The 21006-nt window shown below is 45.6% G+C and overlaps 1 protein-coding gene across 2 annotated transcripts in view; it reads left to right on the top strand.

Moving 5' to 3' along the window:
• LOC137435414 (zinc finger homeobox protein 3-like) overlaps positions 1-21006 on the top strand; it is a 427890-nt gene that overhangs the window by 369869 nt on the left and 37015 nt on the right. For both annotated transcript variants that reach the window (XM_068129189.2, XM_068129190.2), the window contains exon 6: positions 2950-3086. In XM_068129189.2, the coding sequence (XP_067985290.2) occupies positions 2950-3086 (137 nt within the window). The remainder of the gene's footprint in view (positions 1-2949; positions 3087-21006) is intronic.

The following is a 21006-nucleotide window of genomic DNA, read 5'->3' as shown; positions in this document are numbered from 1 at the left end:
CTTCCAGAGGCAGTTTGGAACTCGGTAGTGAGTGTTACAACCGAGGACATACGATTTTTACGCGCTACGCGCTTCAGCACTTAGCGGTCCCATTATTTGAGCTTATGTGGCCTACCACTTCGCGGCTGAGCTGTTGTTGCTCCTAGACATTTCCACTTCACAATTGCAACACTTACAGTTGACCAGGTCAGCTCTAGCAGGGCAGAAATTTGACGAACCGACCTGTTGGAAAGGTTGCATCCTATGACGGTGCCACAATGAAAGTCACTGAGCTCTTCAGTATGACCCATTCTACTGCCAATGTTTGTCTATGTAGATTGCATGGCAGTGTGCTTGATTATATATACCTGTCAGCAATGTGTGTGGCTGAAACAGCCGAATACACTGATTAGAAGGGGTGTCCACATACTTTTGGTCATGTAGTGTATATATATATATATATATATATATATATATATATGAAGAACATTTTACAATGTCGAAGACTTGAATGGCTAACACAAAACAGAAGTTATCAATAAAAGGTTGAAAACAGACATGCATAACAACTAAACTGATTTCGACGAAAATTTAGAGGTAGACAGTATTCAGTTAATAAATGTTACCACTAATTATGCCTTTCTTTTTACTGATACAAACAGCAGTGTGTCCTTTGTAAATCATTGTTATTTTGCAATTTGATTCACCCAAGCTTTAATTGCCTCCACATATCTTCATAGATCTCATGCAGGAAACAGCTTTTGCACTTCTTGATCATGTTTCCCTCAAAATCCATCATCTACACTTCGCCTCTCATGCATTCCTCTAATCTCAGAAGGGAGCACAGCTATGCAGATTTGGAACAAATGTTTTGCACGTTTTTCTGGCCATGTGGTAATTATAAACAGCGCGGAAGAAAAACGGCAATAAAAATTCCTGGGGCGACTTAGGAATTTTTCAACGAGAATTTTCCATGCGCCAGATGCAGTGATAATTTGGCGTCGAACTGGTGTGTTGAAATGTTTGTTTAATTTTTTTTGTGTCTCCGAAATCTAATTTCACAAACGAATCACTAATTCTATTCAGCATGCTGCTTTTGTATTAGGAGAGTTTAGATGGGAGTAAAGCACTGTCGCAGTAAATTACCATCGGACTTTTCTTTTGAATTGATGAGAAAAGGTAAAAGCCAAAAAGTGTTTACGTTTATCGAGCTAGGTGTAAATTTAAGAATTGAACAGATTCATTTGAAATCACAGTTGAAGTGTGTATGCCGTTACGGCCTTTTAGACTTGAAGTTTTTTTTCACCCAAGCCCTTGATGTCCATATAAAATTACCAACCCTTTGCAGACATGTGCCAGAACAAACGGCTCCAGGTTTAGACTTCAATTTCCTGTGCAATAATTTCCATTTATGAACAACTTTTGGAAGAGGCAGGGGTGGGGGGGCTGAATTTGAAGCTCGTCAGCATGACACAAGATAATATTTTTGGATAAATTGAGTTTTGCAACCATTTGATGTGCTGGAAACTGCAGAAAGGGGTTAAACTTTCGTGATGTGAAAACTAATCAAAACTCTTACAGGCAGTGTCCAAATAATCTGTCAGATTCACTTTGAATAAATGCATAACGATAAAGCTCCTATAGTAGTGGATATTGGATTTTGTGCCAGGTTCATCTTTGTGTTCTGGCATTTCCCATTCACGAAGAGCATATTTCAAGCGAGAGGTATTTGGTAAGCTAACGCGGGAGATTGTATACTTTCTAGTGTCTACTGCATGATTTTGAAGGCCATGGATGTACGTATATGGGATTAATGTATTTTTTGGTACACCTTCTGCAGACCTAATCTTTGTCGCATCCAACTGCCATTATTTCCCCTCAACAAGTATCCTGATGATAAGGTTTCGTACGTGGGCCTGCATAATATGGTTGTCATCTCCTGTGAGGATTTACAGCAGCCTGAAACTTTAATTGAGCCTTTTTAGTGGACACAATAGCATTGTCATCATGTCACTCGGTTTCCTACCATTTATAACAAAAAATGATGATTACTATTGTTATCCGCACGCTTTTTTTAAATGAGGGATAGATGTTGTAATCAGCTTTGTCTGTCCGTCTGTCATGCTATCTCCTCCAAAACGGTAAGGCACAAATTCACCAAACTTTGTAGTGTTGATCACCACATGGCAAAAAGGTGCCATTGTCATTACGGCGGTATGGTCGGTGGGCAATGTCACTTTTGGCTAGTCCCCTGGGATGGGGTCAAAAGGTCAAATACCTAAAATGCAATTACGGGCACTTTTTAATTTTTTTTATTGAAACTTTGGATATGCAATCAGCATTGGGAGATGCATGAAATGTGCAGTGAATTTTTGAACTTGACTTCGGGTTCATGGCCCAGGGGGAGGGGGGGGGGTGACTTAGAGTCACAGGGGTCAAAACGGAGAAAAAATTGAACTCAAAATTTGATATTGGGTCATTCTTGGTGGAACCTTTTGCAATCTGTCAACTTTGCTTTCGGTGGGAAGCGTGGGGATTTGCAATGGCGGCCATTGACTTTATTCTAGTTATTTCTGTCATTGTTGTTATTATTATGGTTATTATTATTATCATCATAATTATATTTTACCTGCCTTTATAAACATAGGAGCCGTTAATATTGCTGTCATTCATATTCTATTTTAACCATTACTTTGATAAAACATTTCGGACATCAAGAGGTGAGATGAGAAAAATATTTATAAAGAATACTGCAAGTGATGAAAAACAAATGATGGCTCCTCCAGTGAATCCTCCACACAAAGAAAAGAAGACCCTGGCAGATGTTATATACAGGTTCCTGCATGGGACCTTGCCATAATGCATTTCACCCACAGTGAGAACGACCTGTAGAATAGTACCACTGCTATCAGCCATTCTTAAGGTCTCAATGCTGATACTCAAAGGTTTACCTGTGTTATGTGCTTCCAGGCCAAGCAAGAGTGGATAAAGAGCAGACAAGAAGGTCCCCTGCCACAAAACGAACCTCTCTGCTAGTCAGTGGAGAAGACTTGAACCCAGCCAAGAAAGCCCGACCTCTTGAGGACAAAACGCCGGCCCATGAACAAGTGAGTTTATTGATGCTTATGTAAGTGTTCTAGCAAACCATATATGTAGTATATCACATTATATATATATATATATATATATATATATATATATATATATATATATATATATATATATATATATATATACATATATATATATATATATATATATATATATATATATATATATATATATATATATATATATATATATATATATATATATACTTTCGGATTATATATATGTATATATATATATATATATATATATATATATATATATATATATATATATATATATATATATATATATATATACTGTATATATATATATACATATATATATATATATACTGTATTTATATATATATATATATATATATATATACATATATATATATATATATATATATATATACTGAAACGCAAAAGAAACTTACCACCTTTGAAACCTTTAAATATCAACAATAACACTGCGTGTAGTAAATGTGTGAACTTATTTGTGGACAATAGTGTCCTCACTGTCAGACAAAACGGTCACGGATGGTCACTTGAACCTTCAATGGTCACTTCATAGCACAGCTGTTGAACAGCTGTTTTTACTGTCAGTGATTAGCCAAGGGGTACGGGATGATTTTAATGAGCTGCACGTGATGTCTTGATATTGGCTTTAAAAAGGCCAGTGCAAAATGGGCATTTTGACCGAAAAATTTGACCATTTTGACCAAATTCAAAAAGACCGAAAACGCAAAAGAAACTTACCACCTTTGAAACCTTTAAATAATAACAATAACACTGCGTGTAGTAAATGTGTGAACTTATTTGTGGACAATAGTGTCCTCACTGTCAGACAAAACGATCACGGATGGTCACTTGAACCTTCAATGGTCACTTCATAGCACAGCTGTTGAACAGCCGTTTTGACTGTCAGTGATTAGCCAAGGGGTACGGGATGATTTTAATGAGCTGCACGTGATGTCTTGATATTGGCTTTAAAAAGGCCAGTGCAAAATGGGCATTTCAATCAACATGCCACGATTGTCAAGGGATAAACGGCAGCGTGCCCTGGGCATGCTGCAAGGCGGACTGAGCTACCGTGAGGTGGCACGTCGCCTTGGCTGTTCACACCAGACGATATCGGCCCTGGTGGACAGAGACACCCTCTACAACTCTGCAGATGACAGACCTCGATCAGGGAGGCCAAGAGTCACCACTGCAAGGCAGGACAGGCAGATGGTCCGAAGTCACCTGCGGGATCGATTCCGTCCAGCATCCCGCACTGCGGCAGAAACTCCGGGGCATGCAAACCACGGATCTCCAATGATACTGCACGAAGACGACTGCATGACTATGGTCTGACTGCCAGAAGACCATACAGAGGCCCCGTGATGATGGCTGCCCATCGCCGCAACCGACAGAGATGGTGCCAGCAGCATCAGCGGTGGACATTGGCGCAGTGGAACGAGGTCGCTTTCAGCGATGAGTCAAGGTTCTGTGTGGACAGTCCTGATGGGCGTGAGCGTGTCTGGAGAAGAACTGGCGAGCGATATGCCGATTGTTGCGTGCGTCAAGCCAACAGGTGGGGTGGCCCAAGTGTGATGGTGTGGGCCGCCATATCAGGCCGGTACAGGACGCCACTGGTGGTTGTGGATGGGAATCTTAACACCCAGCGGTATGTGGATAACATCCTGCGACCTCTTCTGCTGCCATTCCTGCTGGACCACCCAGAACTGAGAACCTTTCAGCATGACAATGCTCGTCCCCATGCTGCTCGCTTTACCACTGCATTTCTCCAAGGCGAGAACATCAACAACACCATGCAGTGGCCTGCGTTCTCCCCTGACCTGAATCCCATAGAGCACCTGTGGGATGAGCTTGGGAGACACGTAGTTGGCAGGGCCAGGACATGGGCAGAGCTGCTTCAGACATTGAGGACTGAGTGGGACAGAATCCAGCAGCAATCCATCCAAAGACTGGTAGGCAGTATACGCCGACGATGCACTGCCTGTATCCAAAACAATGGTGGCCACACACGCTATTGAAAGGGGACTGACATTGCACCCTGTGCTGTTCTGTACTGTAGAACAAACTGATGAGATGGTGTATCTTGGTCAAAAACTTGACATGTCATCAATAAAATGCCAATGTTTCAATTAGCAATTGTTGGTTTGTTTTATTTTGAACTGTTACAATTTTATTACATTTCAAACAAGTGATAAGTTTCTTTTGCATTTTCGGTCTTTTTGAAGTTGGTCAAAATGGTCAAATTTTTTGGTCAAAATGCCCATTTTGCACTGGCCTTTTTAAAGCCAATATCAAGACATCACGTGCAGCTCATTAAAATCATCCCGTACCCCTTGGCTAATCACTGACAGTCAAAACGGTTGTTCAACAGCTGTGCTATGAAGTGACCATTGAAGGTTCAAGTGACCATCCGTGACCGTTTTGTCTGACAGTGAGGACACTATTGTCCACAAATAAGTTCACACATTTACTACACGCAGTGTTATTGTTGATATTTAAAGGTTTCAAAGGTGGTAAGTTTCTTTTGCGTTTCAGTATATATATATATATATATATACATATATATATATACATGTATATGTATATATATGTATATGTATATATGTATATGTATATATATATATATATATATATATATATATATATATATATATATATATATATATATATATATATATATATATATATATATATATATATATACATACATATACTTTCGGATTATATATATATATCATATATATATATATATATATATATATATATATATATATATATATATATATATATATATATATATATATATATATATTAGCCGAAAGTACCCGGCGTTGCCCCGGTTCTTTTTGAATGAATTTATTGCCATAATTCAGCTTTTACTCGCGGCCGTAGAAAATTGACTACTATAATTCAGCTCAGCTTTTAATTGCGAAATGGGCCCAGCCCAGCCAAAGGGCCCTCGACCGGCCTCGCCACTGAGCCTATAACCTTCCCGGGGCCCGTCCCGACATTTTTGGTTCTTTTTGAATGAATTTACTACTATAATTCAGCTTTTACTCGTGGCCGTAGAAGATTGACTACTATAATTCAGCTCAGCTTTTAATTGTGAAATGGGCTCAGCCCGGCTGAGGTGGGCCTCGACCGGCCTCGCCACATAGCCTAAAACCTTCCCGGGGCCCGTCCCGACATTTTTTGTATTAGAGGTTTCCTCCTATCTTTCACCGTTGAGGAGATTAGCTTGCGCAGGCAAACAAACAAACAAAAACTTTCTTTTATATATAGAGAAGAAAACTAGCTGAACGAACCCGGCATTGCCCAGGTTCTTTTTGAATGAATTTACTGCTATAATTCAGCTTTTACTCGTGGCCGTAGAAGATTGACAACTATAATTCAGCTCAGCTTTTAATTGCGAATGGGCCTAGCCCGGCCGAAGCGGCCTCACCACCTCGCCTATAACCTTTCCGGGGCCCGTCCTAACATTTTTGGTTCTTTTTGATTGAATTTACTACCATAATTCAGCTTTTACTCACGGCCGTAGAAGATTGACTACTATAATTCACCTCAGCTTTTAATTGTGAAATGAGCCAGGCCCGGCCGAGGTGGGCCTCGACCGGTCTCGCCACCTAGCCTAAAACCTTCCTCGTCACCTTGCCCGTCCCGACATTTTTTGTATTAGAGGTTTTCTCCCATCTTTCACCGTTCAGGAGATTAGCTTGCGCAGACAAACAAACAAATACTTTCTTTTATTTATATATATATATATATATATATATATATATGTATGTATATATATGTATATATATATATATATATATATATATATATATATATATATATATATATATATATATATATATATATATATATATATATATATATATATATATATATATATATATATACTATATCTTATATACTTGACCCCAACGTTGCTCGTGCTCCAAAAATCTGCTCGGTGCTCCTCTCTCTCCCTCCTCTCTCATGAACCTCCTCACGCGTCTCGCCCTTCTCACCGACTCTCTGAAGCAGTCCCTTACAGTTTCTTTTATTACTCGTGGCCGTATCAAGCCGCCAGCTCTGAGAACACGCCTACCGTTTGGCTCACCTCGGTGCTGGTTGGCTGGTTAGGGCTTACCGACCACGCCCCTGGCGGGTTGATGACAGGGCCACGCCTCTTCCTCGGCGTTCCGCCCCCTTTTTCCTGTCCTTGGCCTCGTGCGTAATGGAGTTCTGGCTTGCTGGTAAAAGAACCCTTACTGCCATCGAGGATAGAAAACCATTCGCACTGGTGTTGTAGAAAACCATTCGCACTGGTGTTGTAGGGAACGAAAGTGACCTATCTTATTTGATTAATGCAACGCAGATTCAACTATTGGAAACACAGCCTTACCTGAAACACATAATAATGAAATAACTACGAAGAGGGCCTATGGTTCGCTACGTGTTGTTCATGGAATAACTAGGGGACGACCTTTGACCTTAACAATGAAATGGAGGTGTTTACAGAGATTTTTTTACAAATTATTTACACCAAAAAGGGTATATTTACAACAATTTACTGAGTGCAGGGTTCTCAAAACCCCAACACAGCACCCTCATTCCTCCAGGCACGTCCCGGGCCGACAAAACTTTAACTTAATGTGACACTCAGATGTAGTTACCCTCTACGATTAACCTTACCCTGAGTGCGACAGTTTTAAACACAATTAAGTATGTCCCCTGCTACGTTGCATCCTACATAACAGATTCACACCCACAGGATAACCAAATTGCGGAATTATTTTCAAGCTAGACATTAAGCCGGTGGGGAGCATTATTTACAAGACACTATTTGTATTTACATGGCAAACCCAGGACCTGTCATTTTGGGAGACAAAAATAATCCTGCGGGAGGGAGGAAAAGCATGCACTGCACTGCACCGATACACCACCCTCACATGCCCGGGGATGCAGAATTGATATTGCAATGCATCCCCGAGCATGCAAGCACCAAAAACACCAAAAAGCACCAAAGCACCATCCAGTGCACAGTCATACATTCAAATGTCAATAAAATGGTGTCCGACATCTTCTCCACTCTGCTGGGCCGATGGTCTTGATGTTGTTCTTTCTTGCTGTTCTTTCTTGCGGCCTATTTGATGGATAATAAAACAAAAAGCACAAAACATGTCCGTTTTGTTTTTAATTATGGCCAGCAGGGGCCAACTATGGTGGTCCACCTGCATGGCTTAGTGCCAACTCACCGAGGTCCGCAAGCGAAGACCTCTGGCCACAATGGCCGGTCCCAGCAGAGGGGTCATGCCACAAACGTGTGGTCAATATGTGTGGTGCTTGGCCGCAGAAATGTGCGGTCCATAAAGTTGTGCTTAGGCCGCAAGTCGTGCGGTCCATAAAGTGGTGCATCGGTCCAGGCAGCTGGCAGCGGGAATGCGGACACACAACTGCGACGCCTGCACACTTTTCTCTCAGTGCCCAAGACCACGGTCCATGGGTGGGGAGGAAGACAAAGCAGAGCTAGCGATGGGTAAGGGCGCAAGAGTACACATTAAAACAAGGCAATGCAGAGTGAGGTGCGCATGGGGAGCGAGCGGAGAAAGCCCGTCCCTATCGTACGTCACCCTCCCTGTCACCTACTCTACCCTTGCCCATTACCCCGTATTTACAAAATTTACAAATCCGTCTCGACGTCCTGTCCTCCCCATATCTCCTTATACCAAATTCGTCCACAATCCCTCTTAACCAAATTTGCCACCAACCAATTCATCATCAATCCCTCCTAAGGAGGAAGAGATGTAACAACAATACAATGTCACCCCCACGTCATGATGCGTCTTACACTCCAAAGCATTTGCACAAAAAGAACCATGGCATGGTGTGGAGCACTGTCATCACCTCAGGTGAGTGGATGTAGATGGTGCGAGGAGATTTCAATTCTATCTACCTTCTAAATGACATTACCACACTTTTACACTACCCGGGGTCTTTCCCTGCCAAACCATTGGCCACTTTACTCTATGCGGTTCTAAAAACCAAACTCCCATTGACCAAACTGTGGTGCTCATCAATTTGGGGTCTTACTCCCCCGATTCAACTCCCTGTGCCTTTGCACAATTTCAGGACTGGGTCGTGTGGCGCTCCCAGCAGGTCCGCTCACCTGCACACCTCCGCCACTGCAGTTGCCTCCGAGCTTACCTGCTCCTTACCCTAACCTATCTACCTGGGGAAGGCCCTCTGGCGCTCTCCCCACTCGGTGCCCTCTCTGGCACTGGGCTACCCGGGTCCGTCCTCCGGATCCTCGGGCCCCACTGAACAACTCTACCGGCTCCCAGAGCTCACCTTCGGCCTCACCTGGCCGACATCCTCACAGTGGCGGTGTGACCATTCAATTACACTTACTAACAGGCCACCCGCCCAGCCATTTCCACTTCACTAATGCACCCATTCAACACTTCATTCTGCCGCACGCACCACAGATGCCAATATCCACCACAATTTACCTACACCCACTATCTAATTCTTAAACTACCCTCCCCGGGTATTCGTGAAGGGGGTCCACCTTTCCCCCATTCACACCTTCGAACCATGCACCTCCACTCCACATTTTCCACCATACTCACTCCACACCATCCATAGAGGGGTCAATATATGGTTGAACCCCAAAAAAATTGATACAAAAGGTTTTTCAATGGATTCTGATACCATTGGGCATGTTGAATAACATACTAAAAACCTAGCAACATCTGACTTCCGGAAAGGGGTCATTTTCAAGATGGCGTCCAAGATGGCCACCAGGAGCTTAAAATGGCCATATCTCAATTATTATTCAACCTAGAAAGGTGGTTTTGGTGTCTAACCCTAGGTTTTAGGGCCCAAGGAATCCAATTGAATCAATAAAATTACCATCAGTTAATTATTTATTGACAAGTCCAAGATGGCATCCCAAGGTGACATCCTGATCCACTAAAATGGCTCTGTCGAATAGTAGTCAACCTAGAGAGATATTTCCGAAAACGTCTTCTGAAAGGCTGATAAGCCACAACGAGCTCACGCGATCTGTGATCATGCAAGTGATGCCATCCTAGATTCTGTACCAGAAACGGAGATCCACGTCCTTGATGGAGGTTCACTCCTTCACAGAATACCATGGAAGAGTGGAGAAAGCTATGGTGAAATAGCGCAGTCGTATGCTGACTTCACCATCTAGCATTATGGTTCAGCTACGACCATTGTCTTTGATGGCTATGAGGAAGGGCCGTCCATTAAAAACAACACGCATCAGAGAAGGGGACACAATATTCATCCCATTGTCAGCTTCACTGCTGAGACAAAGTTCTCAGGCAAGAAGGAGGAGGTCCTGTCAAGAGATATCAATAAACAGAGACTGATCGGGATGATAAGCGATGAACTGAGAGAAAGGTATTGCACTGTGGTCAATGCACCTGGAGATGCTGACGTAGATATAGTAAAGGCTGCAGTGGAGGCATCTCTTCTACACACCACTACACTGATTGGAGAAGATACTGATCTCCTTGTCTTACTCCTTTACTATGCGCAGGGAGACAGTATGAGCCTTTATTTCAGATCAGACAAGTCCAAAGCTGATGGCAGTTTTAAAGTGTATGACATCAACCGTCTAAAAGAAATCCTCGGACATGACATGTGTTCTCAGTTGATATTCATCCATGCCATGACTGGTTGTGACACGACTTCTCGGATTTTTGGTGTTGGCAAAAAGACTGCTTTCCAGAAGCTTGTAAAAGGAGACCCTGTCCTTCGGTCTTGTGCCAACACATTCACCATCCCAAACCAGACCACAGAGGTGATCGATGACCTTGGATGCCGAGTAATGGCTATCCTCTTTGGTGGCACGTGCAAAGATTCCCTTGCAACAATGCGATATAACACCTTCAGCAAGAAGGTTGTCTCTGCTTCGTCTTTTGTAACACCCGAACGTCTGCCCCCAACTGAATCTGCTACCAAACTTCACTGTCGTAGAGCGTACTACCAGATCATGGTGTGGATGGGAAAAGAAGAGGGTATGGATGCCATGAAATGGGGGTGGAGCCTGCAGGATAATCAGTTTGTCCCACTTATGTCAAGAATGAACGCTGCTCCAGACAGTCTCTTGAAGGTCATTCATTGTAACTGCTCCACTGCCTGCAAGACACTCCGCTGCTCTTGTAGACGATATGGACTACCATGTACTACTGCCTGTGGACCGTGCCAACTTGAAGAATGTGACAATCCACATAACAAGTTTCTTCCAGAGGAGTCGGAGGATGACGATGAATAGCGACTAACTGTATAAGACAACAAATGCCTAATGGGCTGGTAAACCTGGCTTACTGGATTACCTGATTACTTTGTGCTTATTTAAGTAATTTTGATGATTTCCTGGGTGCCTTAAACCTAGGTATACGCACTGAAAATATCTCTCTAGGTTGACTACTATTCGACAGAGCCATTTTAGTGGATCAGGATGTCACCTTGGGATGCCATCTTGGACTTGTCAATAAATAATTAACTGATGGTAATTTTATTGATTCAATTGGATTCCTTGGGCCCTAAAATCTAGGGTTAGACACCAAAACCACCTTTCTAGGTTGAATAATAATTGAGATATGGCCATTTTAAGCTCCCGACGGCCATCTTGGACGCCATCTTGAAAATGACCCCTTTCCGGAAGTCAGATGTTACTAGATTTTTAGTATGTTATTTAGCTGCCAAATGGTACCAGAATCCATTGAAAAACCTTTTGTATCAATTTTTTGTAGTTAGGTGAGTTTTTTTCATATATTGACCCTACTACAATTCCATACTCGATTTACTCCAGACCAGTTATTTCATTCAACCATTCTCCATACACCTGTTCACTTGCACACCTGTTCCATCACACCTGGTGCTCCCTGCACCCTCCTTCCACCGGGACCATTCACTCCATACAATGCACAATCACACCCCTTTCACAATACTCTGCTCAATACGCTCTCTACACACACACACACACACACACACACACACACACACACACACACACACACACACACACACACACACACACACACACACACACACACACACACACACACACACACACACATCTCTCACGAGCAATTCCTCATTTCATAACCAGCACAACCGTGCACTTTCATACCAATTCCTCATTTCATCACTCTCACCACAAACACAACTGCATCATCTAAACTACCTGGTGCCCTTCTAACTTAGTGCATCCCCAGTCATCCCTTATACTATTGCACATACCACGTCATTAACAACCATCTAACCTCTCTACGTCCCCTCTTTACCTGTATGAAAGTCACTACTTAAATCTACCGTTACCTAAAGTCATTTCTAAATCCCTATCATTTTATCCTAACCCGCCCTCGGCGAGCTTACACTGCCAAACCCCATAATCTATAGCTCATGTGCCCGGGTGGATGGGAGGGATGGTGGATTTGCCATCCCTCTCCATCAGGCATCTCTCCTTATCCATTTTTGCCCATCCAATTTTCTGCCAATCAAATTTGCCAATCATTACTGCCAATCATTTTTACCCATCAAATTTGCCAATCATTACTGCCAATCCTATTCACTATTCCCAATTTCGAATCAAAACACTATCATCATCACCGTCCATTAAACTTGAGCCTCTCGGTACGTCCATGCATTATCAAAGCTCGGCTTCCCAAAGCCGCGCAATGCATACGGGTGGTTTGGTCGCCTGCATGTTGGGTCCGTCCGGCATTCGGTTCAGGGGAGGAGGTTTGGTTGGGCCAAGGTTTAAAGCACCATCCCTACACAGGGCCTTTCGCTCCCATGCGCGGTGGCCTTGCCTTGCCCGGTTGGAACGCCGCCACCACAAGGGGGCGCCGTTCCGACCCCTCCGACCTCCACCTCGAACCGGGCCGGTCGGTCGCCTTGCCCGGCAAAGCGCGGATTCGACCGTGTGGGGCGGGGCCCAGGGCGAATCGTGCACGACACTCCTAACAGGAGCGACGCGACACCGATCCCCGCCGGTTCCCGCAGTACACAAAGCCCGGCACGGACCGAGGGCTCGCGTCGGCTAAACGTCGGTCTAACCGCTATCCCGTTTAACGTCGATGCTCCCCGGACATGCTCACACCACGCGTTCCTTTTTACATTCACCAACCCCGGCGGCTCAGCGCCTCTCATGCATTCCACACACTCCGTCCATTCCACCACCGCACTCCCTGTTACACACCACACCTCTCGTGCCCCTTATTGCGCACACTCATCGTTCGCACACTTCCTTAACACACCTCCTCGCGCCTACTCCTCGGTCACATCCTCTGTGACAACCATGGGTGTGCACTCTTTTGCACACCCAATAACGCGCTTCACCACCAACTCAGGTGTACCTCCTCGCACACGCTCAACCATTCCAAGTGTGCATTCTCGCACCCGCACCTCATCCATCTCACTCTCCGTATCACTGTCATCACACATACACTCCGACATGCATTCTCGCTCGCACTCGGTTTTACTCCCACACTTTATAACACACTCACTCTTCGACGCACACTTTTTCCTCACAAGCGCGCCATTTCCACTCACAAGGGACCCTCCACCAACGCCCGTGTGCTTTCTCGATCCCAAGCACGCGAAAATTCTTTTTGCGCTAAACGCCTTCCAGCAAAACCTCTTAGCACCATACACAGCCCATCTCACCTTCGGGGTTCTTCTTCCTCCTCGCTCCAACACCTGCAAATCTTTATAAGGATTAAGCACGGCATCATGATATGAACATGGACTTTGTACAGTCTCCATTTCTCCCTTCTGCTGGTGCTTTTCTAACTCTGCGGTCTCTCCAATTCCAATTTCCACTACTGCTTCGATTGATTCGGACTTAATTTCTTTTTTCTTTCCCTCGACGACCGCTGGTCTGAATAAAATTTCCTTTTCTACCTCGGCGGTCGCCGGCTTTCCCATACCCCGGGTCGCGATCTCTATACCCGTCATTTTAACCGTGCTCTGCTCCGCCTCGCTCAACCTCCGCTTCTCAAACCGTGTTACCTCATCGCGTACCCCCGCAACCTCTTCGCTCAACCTGCGGTTAACCTCCCTCTCAACTTCCCTTACCTCATATGTGGCCTTGACCCTCGCTAACCCCTCATTTACTTCCCTGATTTGGTTACCCACATCCTCCAATTGGCCCCCCAATTTGCCTTCGAGCCCCCCTATCTGGCTTCCCATGTCATTTCTCAATTCCCCGATTTGGCTTCCCATCTCATTTTTTAATCCATTAATTTGGCTTCCCAATTTATTCATTTCCCTGCTGGATTTGTCCCCATCACGCCTAGCTTCGTCCCTCTGCATTTCTATAGACGCTCGTAGTTGCTGTACGAGCAAATACAGGTCCCAACCTGCTGGTCCCGCAGGCTCGGCTCTCGCCGCCACGTGCGAGGCGCCGCCATTTTGTGCTGCTGCAACCTCGTGCGAGGCGCCGCCATATTGTGCGCCTGCAACCCCCTCTACCGCATTCTCATTGCTCTCCTCCTCCCTCTCTCTCAATTCCTCCCTGGGGTCCTGGGTTGCCTCTAACCCCTCTTCTAACTCCCCTACCGGCATCCGATCGCCTTGACTATCCATGGCACGACTCAATTTGGATGTTAAACAAAATTTTGGCCGCTTGTAATTTTGACCAAATTTTTCAAGGTGGATTTAAAAATTTGGTTCGGGTCCAATCCCACTCCTCGACACCAATTGTTACGGATCCGGGGGACGGCACTCCCATTAGCAAGGGGGGGTTAATCCCCTTGTCCTGTTAAGCTGGCCGTCCGACCGGTCCTGGGGGTATGACGTCACTCCCGGTCGATGGTAAGTAGGGTTGTAAGCCCAATTTGTCTTAATAACTAAGTACTACCACCGGCCGTAAGCGAGGAAATACTCCCACCCGGGCCGCAGCATGATTGGATTGCGCCAAGCGAAGCAAGCTGCGACTCGGGCCGTTACCAAGAGACTAAACCCGATTATAAAGCAGTTGGTCAAATCGTGCCACAGGTATTCAATCAGGAAAAGACTAAAGCGATCGGGGAAGAATGAAACCAAAAGGGGTAAGAAATAACATGTATTTATTAATTATGTACAACAAACCAAAGGAAGAGGAACGAAAGAAGGGCATTTACAAGGAGAAGAAGAAGAAGATACACAGGGCAGCCTTAAACAGTCTTAATTATGGAACCCCAGACAACAAGAAGGACAGACAACGGACTTACACGACAAAGGGATTGCAGGCAGGAATGGCTGGAGGAAGGTTCGTAGGAAAGACACAGCGGGGAGGTCCGCTTCGAATCCACGCTCTGGGCTGGAAAAACGAGCAGCCGGCGGCGGCCCCATGTATATGGTGTTAGCGGCGAAAACCCGGCAGGCAGCGCGGTTTATGTTGCCGCTAGCTTGGCGACCCGAGCGCACCGACTCTTGCACCCCAACGATGCTCGTGCTCCAAAAAGCTGCTCGGTGCTCCTCTCTCTCCCTCCTCTCTCTCCCTCCTCTCTCATGAACCTCCTCACGCGTCTAGCCCTTCTCACCGACTCTCTGAAGCAGTCCCTTGCAGTTTCTTTTATTACTCGTGGCCGTATCAAGCCGCCAGCTCTGAGAACACACCGACCGGTTGGCTCTCCGCGGTGCTGGTTGGCTGGTTAGGGCTTATCGACCACGCCCCTGGCGGGTTGATGACAGGGCCACGCCTCTTCCTCGGCGTTCCGCCCCCTTTTTCCTGTCCTTGGCCTCGTGCGTAATGGAGTCCTGGCTTGCTGGTAAAAGAACCCTTACTGCCATCGAGGATAGAAAACCATTCGCACTGGTGTTGTAGAAAACCATTCGCACTGGTGTTGTAGGGAACGAAAGGGACCTATCTTACTTGATTAATGCAACGCAGATTCAACTATTGGAAACACAGCCTTACCTGAAACACATAATAATGAAATAACTACGAAGAGGGCCTATGGTTCGTTACGTTTTGTTCATGGACTAACTAGGGGACGACCTTTGACCTTAACAATGAAATAATTTTTTTTTTTTTTTTTTTTGTATACAAGATCGAGGCTCGTGAAAGAGCTAACATTAATCACACAAAAAGACAAACCGACACACAAAACACAAAAAACAAGGGGAGCGGCAGAAAGATGGGGAGAGAGGGGGAAGGACACAAAAGAGAGGGGGAAGAGGGGGAAGGACACAAACACAACATTTGAGAGCAGGGACATCGGGAGGACTTGGGGGGAGGTGAGAGAGGAATAAAACATATGAACACTGCAAGGACTCTGGGGTGAATTACCGGGGGTAGAAAAGATCAAGGTTTTCGATGGGGGAAGATAAGAGATGGTGGTGAACAGCTGTTTTAAAGACCTGGAGGGAGGAGTGGGATTGAAGGGAGTGGGGGAGTTTGTTCCAGAGGCGGGAGAAAAGGGGAATGAAAGAGTGAAGGTGAGCAGAGAGCCTAGACTTTGGCAGTTTAACCATAAGAGGGTTGCAGGCAGATCTTGTGCGACCTGAAGGAATATTGGGGGGACAGAGCACAGAGAGAGCTGGGGGAGCAAGGCCGGAGAGGAGTCGGTAGAAGACAGAAAGACCACCAACCTGCCTGCGGTGAGTGAGTGAAAGGCCCTCGGTGTTGACTACATCGCAGGAGATTCCAATGATTCTGAAAGCTTTGGCCTCAACAGCATGAAGCCGAGCAAGGTGTGAGGCAGGAGCACCAGCCCAGAGGGGAGAACAGTATTCCATTGAGCTGCGGATGAAAGCCTTGTATGTGGTGAGGAGCTCAGGTGTGCCTAGGAAGGACTTCGCACGACGGAGGATGCCCAGTCGGCGACTGGCTTTGGAGGCCAGCTTGGAAATGTGGTTTTCCCAAGAAAGATCATGGCAGATAGTGAGACCCAAAAGCTTGAGCGACAGAACTTCTTGGAGAGGATTGTTGAGAAAGTAGATGGGAGGGTTGTCCAGTCAGTCCTTTCGGAGAGACATTGTAAGAGTGTGAGATTTGTCAGGATTGAAAGACATGTTCCACTTGTTTGACCAGTCTGTGATTTTGTCCAGGTCTGCAGAGAGTGAGGAGGCTGCAGACTGCCGATCTGAGGGATGAGGAATGGAGCGACAGAGAGTAGAGTCGTCAGCAAAGAGATAGAGAGGATTTTCAAGAGAGTCAGAGAGATCATTGATGAAGACCAGAAAAAGCACAGGGTCCAGAACACTACCTTGGGGGAACTCCAGCCTGAACAGGAAGAGGAGATGAGAGAAACCCATTCAGGGCCACACGTTGACTACGACCAGAGAGGAAGTCCGCCAGCCATGCGTGGAGATTTCCATGGATACCAAAGGAGGAGAGTTTGGTGAGCAGAGCAGGGTGCCAGACCGTATCGAAGGCACGTGAAATGTCAAGGGAGACAGCTCTAATTTCCTGTTTGGCGTTGAGGACCTCCATCCATTGTTGAGAAAGCAGAAGCAGCATGTCCAGAGTAGAGTGACCAGGTCTGAAACCAAATTGATGATCAGAGATCAAGCCATTGGAGAAGAGGAAAGATTTAATATCTGAAGCAATGATGGATTCCATGACTTTGCTGATAATTGGGAGAAGGCTGATTGGTCTGTAGTTGCTGGGATCTGTTTTTGCACCTTTTTGTGCAAACCGGTGATGTTGGCTGATTTCCAAGCAGATGGCAGATGACCTTGAGCAAAAGAGAGGGTGAAGAGAACAGAAAGAGGGAGTGAAAGAGCAGAAGAACATGATTTTAGGACCCGTGGGCTGATGCCGTCAGGACCAGTTGCAGAATCAGAGTCGAGGGTTGACAGAAACTTTTCCACCTTGTCAGGAGGAAAGGACACAGAGTCCAGTAGCAGCTGGGTACGACTGGGTACAGTGGGTACAGAGAGGGATGGGTTTGGGACACAAGATTTAGAGGCAAACACAGAGTTGAGGCATTCAGCTTTTTCACGTGCGGAGTCAGCCGTTAAGCCGTTTGAGGTGAGGGAGGGGATGGAGGGGGAACAAACACCAGAAACAGATTTGACCAGACACCACCAGGATTTGGAAGAGGGAGACAGATAAGAGAGGGGGAGTTCGGTCTTGAGAATGGTGAGATATTGTTTTCTGGCTCTCCTGAGGGTGGACACACACTTGTTTCGGGCTTTGTGAAAGGAAATGAGATTTCCTTCCGTTGGATTTGCTTTCCAGGAGACGAAAGCAAGTTGTTTCAGGGCAACAGCCTCACCACAAGAATCCGTGTACCATGGACGGGAGGAAGGGTATGACAACTGAAGACGAGATGGTATAAATCTGTGCATGAGAGAGAGCAATTTACTTTGAAAGAATTCCCAGGATGAGTTGATGTCAGAGGCGGTAGAGATGGGAGACCAGTCCAGATGATTGATGGCTGCTTGAAGACCGTGGAGGTGGAGGTATTTACAGTGAATTATGTACAAAGGGTATATTTACAACAATTTACAAAGTGCAGAGTTCTCAAAACCCCAACAATATATATATATATATATATATATATATATATATATATATATATATATATATATATATATATATATATATATATATATATATATATATATATATATATATATATATATATATATATTGTTACGGACGCGGTTAAAGATGTTATTTACCGAGCGGTTGGTATTACCGCGACCGAACAGTTATTCCCCGACTAATACCCGATTTGCCCCAAACTTTGGCCGGATCGCGCCACTGCTATTCAATCGGGAAAACTCTAAAGCGACCGAATGCAAAGAGGAAAACGAAGGCAAAGAAAGGTTTGGAAATACTACTAAATTTATTTACTATTCACACACATAAGCAAAAAGACAGCAGTCACGTTTATTTACAAGCACATGAGACGCAGGTGACACAGTGAAAATACTAGCTTATACAGACTTATTGTTACTACCCAGGGACAAGACAAAAGACAGACTACGAGCACACTTACACGGGGAATGATGATAGGGATGGCAGGTGGGTGGCTGGTGGATGGCTGGCGGGATAGGGAGGTCCAACTAGTTCTGCAGCTGATCGACTCGTGGGCAGCCGCCGCTCCTTCGCGGCCCTGCTCCAAACTGCCGTTCAGGCCTCACGCTGCTGTGGCTGCAGTTTCGGTGGCTCCAGCTGCAGCAAATGCAGTTTCAGTGGCTCGAGCTGCAGCAAGTGCAGTTTCGGTGGCTCGAGCTGCAGTGAGTGCAGTTTCGGTGGCTCGAGCTGCAGTGAGTGCAGTTTCGGTGGCTCGAGCTGCAGTTCAACCCTGGACTTCTTCTCGTCTCTCTGTCGTCAAAGCTCATCTCCCTTGTCTGCCTTGGGAACGCCCTGCCTGCGGGTTATATAGGCCCCGCCCCTCAACCTTCGCGAACCTCCTCAATGTTTCTCTCCACACCCTCTCCAAGTCCAACCCCTTGGTCGTGGTTGGTTGAGTGGGGCTGACTCACTCCTCCCCTCTATGACGAGGTGGAGACACGCCTTTATACTCCGACCCTGCCTCGTGGTCAATGGCGGCAATTGGAGGGGAGGTTCTTGGCAATGGCAATTGACGAAAAGGGGGAATGGAAGTTTTGGGAGTGGGAATGGAAGTTTTGGGAGTGGGAATGAAGTTTTGGGAGTGGGAATGAAGGGAATCTATCTCTTTCACTGGTGCAATGGAGTATTTCAATTAATGGGAGACACAGCCTTACCCTAAAACACATAATAAGATATAAGCTATCGCACAGGGGTATTCTATGATTAGCTGTGGTGTGGATGCTTTATGGACTAATTATGGGACGCCCTTTGACCTTTACACAGCTCCGGAGGCAGGAGGCGCAGACTCGAGCAATATTCATCACCAATTTACCACAATACAACACAATCAAAAAAATACAGTCCTCATATCCGCAACACTGCACCCTCCTCCTCTTAGGCACGTCCCGGGCCTACAACTTTTATTTAGTGTGACACGTAGGTGTAGTTCCCTCTACTTTTAACCTGACCCTGAGTGCGACAGTTTTAAAACATAAATAAATGTGTCCCGCTGCTCCATTGCACCCTGCCTAACAGACTTACGCCCACAGTTAACCGAATTGCGGAATGGTCTTCAAACTACACACTGACGGTGGGGAGCATTATTTACAATGACTCTGCTTTTATTTACAAAACTAACCCAGGACCTGTAATTGTTCTTTCTGGGGGGGAGACAGTCTGCTCTGCATCGACGCACCATGAAAGCACCCAAAAACGCACCAACACACCCTCAAGCACCAATCGGTGCAGTCACCACAGTTCATCAGTGTTCAATGCATGTTCAATAATAAAAACAAATCAACAACCCCTAACCCTGCAGGTGGTCTCTTGCTCTTCGGCTCCCTCTGCTGGCCATTATTATTTGTTCTTCCAGATGTTGTCTTTCTTTCATTTTCTTACTGGCGGCCTATGTGACTGAAAAATGCACCCAATGTGTCCTTTTTATTTATTTTATTTATGGCCCACAGGGCCGACTACGTGTGGTTCACCTGTGGGGCATCGGTGCCCTGTGGCCAAGGTCCGCCAGCAAGATTTCGGGCCCTCATGGCCGGTTCCAGCAGAGGGGCCATGCCCCAACCCATGGGGTCCATCAGTGGTGCTCGGCCACAGGCATGTGGTCCATAATGTGGTGCATCGATGCAGACAGCTGGTTCTGGGAATTCCCCGCGCACAATGGAGGACTCACGCATGCTCCCCTCGGCGCCCAATGGCGCACAGGTCATGTGGGAGACAAAAGAGACAAATGAGCGAGGGGTAAGGTCACAAGGGTACACATCAATAAGGCAATGCAAGGCAAAATGCGTACGGAGGGCGAAGTGAGAAAGCTCGTCCCTACCGTACGTCACCCCCCTGTCGCCTACACTACCCTTGCCCTTACCCCATATGTACAAAATC

The sequence above is a fragment of the Myxine glutinosa genome, chromosome 9, assembly GCF_964187855.1.
Source record: "Myxine glutinosa chromosome 9, kmMyxGlut1.1, whole genome shotgun sequence".
Classification (NCBI taxonomy): domain Eukaryota; kingdom Metazoa; phylum Chordata; class Myxini; order Myxiniformes; family Myxinidae; genus Myxine; species Myxine glutinosa.
The sequence above is the reverse complement of the archived record's forward strand: the minus strand, read 5'-3'. Positions and strand labels throughout refer to the sequence as shown.